At 25.2% G+C, this 2,955-nt stretch overlaps 1 protein-coding gene across 1 annotated transcript; it reads left to right on the top strand.

Moving 5' to 3' along the window:
- Window positions 1–424, top strand: LOC110227914 (anaphase-promoting complex subunit 11). Its single transcript, XM_021023935.1, is given in 1 exon segment — window positions 1–424. A coding segment is annotated over 1 exon segment (129 nt). The 3' UTR covers window positions 130–424.
- The last annotated feature ends 2,531 nt before the right edge of the window (window positions 425–2,955 follow it).

Genomic DNA, 2,955 nt, shown 5'->3' with positions numbered 1-2,955 from the left:
ATGGGATGGGGTACTTGAGATGCTCAAGATGAGACATGTGGATAATGTCGAATGCCATTTGACAGTTCTTGTTCTGATTGCAAACTCCCCGGGGATGATTGCCCTCAAAGTAAGTTCCTACACATGTAGACTATTACGGTTACTGGGCAGTTTGGGGAGCTTACAACCATTCTTTTCATCTCATTGTATACTGAAGTGGGTTAATTCACAGACGAGCCAAGCTCATTACCCTATGTGCCAGAGAGTATGGAAATACAAAGAGTGACTATAGTGGAGATAGAGAAAGAGGAAGACTTTATGTTGCGCCTTGATTAGATTATCATGTAGAGATGTGTTAAATCATTATTCCGAGTTTAGTACACCCTTGTATGAGTTTTAATGGATGCAACTACAAGTAACGACAAAACTGTAATAGAGATTTTGGTCCATGACATGTAGCTAAAGAAAAGAAAGATAATTTGGTTTATAGATATATTCTCCTTTTTCATATTTTAATAAGCACCCAATATCAATGTATTTTTTCGTTTTTACATCCTATAATAGTAAAAGCTCTATAAATCAATAATGTCGAAACCTCTATAAATTAATAATATCAAAACTATGATATTTAAATAGTTTATAAAGTTATTAATTTATCAATATATTAAATGAGCTAAAACACTTATTTGGGATCGAAGATATTATCTATCGAGCATTAATTTATAGAATTTTTACTAAGCCCAAATAACCAAGTGCCATATGCTTAGAGTTTGCATACTGTAAAATAAAATCTTGTGTTATAAAAAATTTATGCCTTTATTAGTCCTTAATTTTTTTTTTTTGACAGCTATTAGTCATTAATTTAATAGCTGTCAAAAAAAAAAAAAAAAAAAAAAAAATGGCTCTTTTGAGCTTTAATTTAAGCTGTTGACAAAAAAAAAAAAAAAAAAAAGTCATTAATTTAATATAGTGCCATTTGAGTATCAGTCCAAGTGGACAGATCAAATGTGTGATGGTCAATTTTACCAAAAAAAAATTTTTTTTGGATATTAGGAGGTGTTTTGGGCTTTTAACATTTGACGGATCTCTCTAGGGTGAGTGTAGCCGTCGAGTAGTCAACTCAGCAAATTTTCTAATGAACCTAGTGAAATCATATATAGTACTATTTGTAACTAAACTAAATAATTGTAATAATAAGTCTTTTATGAAATACAAACAAGAAATTATCAAATTAGCACCTTCGAAATTCAAAGATAAATCAAATGAACAACAGATAATTAATATTTGCACAACCCAACAAACATATAATGAAAACCCTTAAAACTAAATCTTCATAACATGTCGGAGAAGGCCATATAAAAGACTAAGAATATATTTTTTTAACATACAAATAAAAAAAATCAAGGTAGATTTTATGCTGAATATTATCACATACACATATATACTAGAGTCGAGGCTGTGATGGTGTGCAGACGTATTTTTTGTAAGTTTTATCATTTTATGCTGATTTTTTGCAAGTTTTTTATTTATCAAAAGTTATATTTTAACGGAGAAAAACAGTTTCTAGGTGATTTGCACAAATCTCTAATATTACATGTTTAGTTATATCTATACTAGTATTTTTGAAGTACATTTTTAGAATTATGATTCTCCTATCATATTTCTTTGATTTTTTTTAACTGTTTTAAATCATCATATAATACATAAAATAAAATAAAAATCAATTTTTTTTCTGCATATACAGTAAAACCTCTATAAATTAATAACCTCTCTAAATAAATAAATTCTTCCGGTCCCGAGTTGGGACCAGTGTAAAATATGACATAAATCGATAAATTAATAAGATAATAATTTTTTTGAAAATCCCATGTAAACATATGGTCCCATCTATATTATAAATTAATAATTGTATAAACTAATCAATATATATATATATGTATATTTAACTTAATATATATGTATATATATATATGATATAAATTTATATATGTTATATATGAATTACTATGATATATATTTAAAATATTATATGTAAATTTTTTAATGAAATATGACTCTATTATTCGAAAAACGTTTGTGTTATTTTTTAAACTTAATAATTGCTTCTCTACTTGCAATTATTTTAAAAAGATATTGCTTAATTATAAAAAAAAAATTATTTTAAGATAGAATTTTTTAAAAAAATTATAAAAATTAGTAAAATCTCTCTATAAATTAATAATTATTAATTTATCGATAAATTAATACCTCTCTAAATTAATAAAATTTCATGGTCCCAACTTTATTAATTTATAGAGGTTTTACTGTACTGTGATTCGAAATTTTAAAAACGGACATATATTATTTAATTGACGAAAAATGTGTGTTCAACGTTCCACATAGACGAAATTATTTAGCCAATGATTAAGAATCATATCATAAATAAGATCAATATTAATAAAATAAATGGGATTTTTGGCGGGACGGGTTTGACTGGACAGGTTTTTGAATCAACAATAAAAAAAAATTAAATATCATTAATCAGCCGCTTCAATACGGATTAAATCTTTTTTTTTTAATACCACCAATATTAGACATATATATATATATATATATATATATCTCATTTAGAAAAGATTGTATAAAACCAAAAATTATCCCGTGGTATAATGTTATTTAATAACAATTGTAAATTATAAAATATATATGTCTTAGAGAATGATACAATTTGCAAACTTTTATATATAATAAATAATCGTTAAATTTTTAAAATTACTATTTTTAGAAAACAAATCACAGGACCGGTTAAGAAATTAGAGGACGGGTTATATTTCGGAACAGGGTTATATGGTGGACGAGTTTGAATCAATATTTATAAAATTTTGAAATATCATTAACATGCCACTTTAATACAGATTAAATCCTCAGTTTATTAAAATATAAATATTTTAGAGAATATACAATTTGTAAACTTTTATATATAATAAATAATCATTA

Source organism: Arabidopsis lyrata (assembly GCF_000004255.2).
Source record: "Arabidopsis lyrata subsp. lyrata unplaced genomic scaffold ARALYscaffold_6, whole genome shotgun sequence".
NCBI lineage: Eukaryota > Viridiplantae > Streptophyta > Magnoliopsida > Brassicales > Brassicaceae > Arabidopsis > Arabidopsis lyrata.
This window is presented reverse-complemented; position numbering and strand designations above follow the sequence as displayed.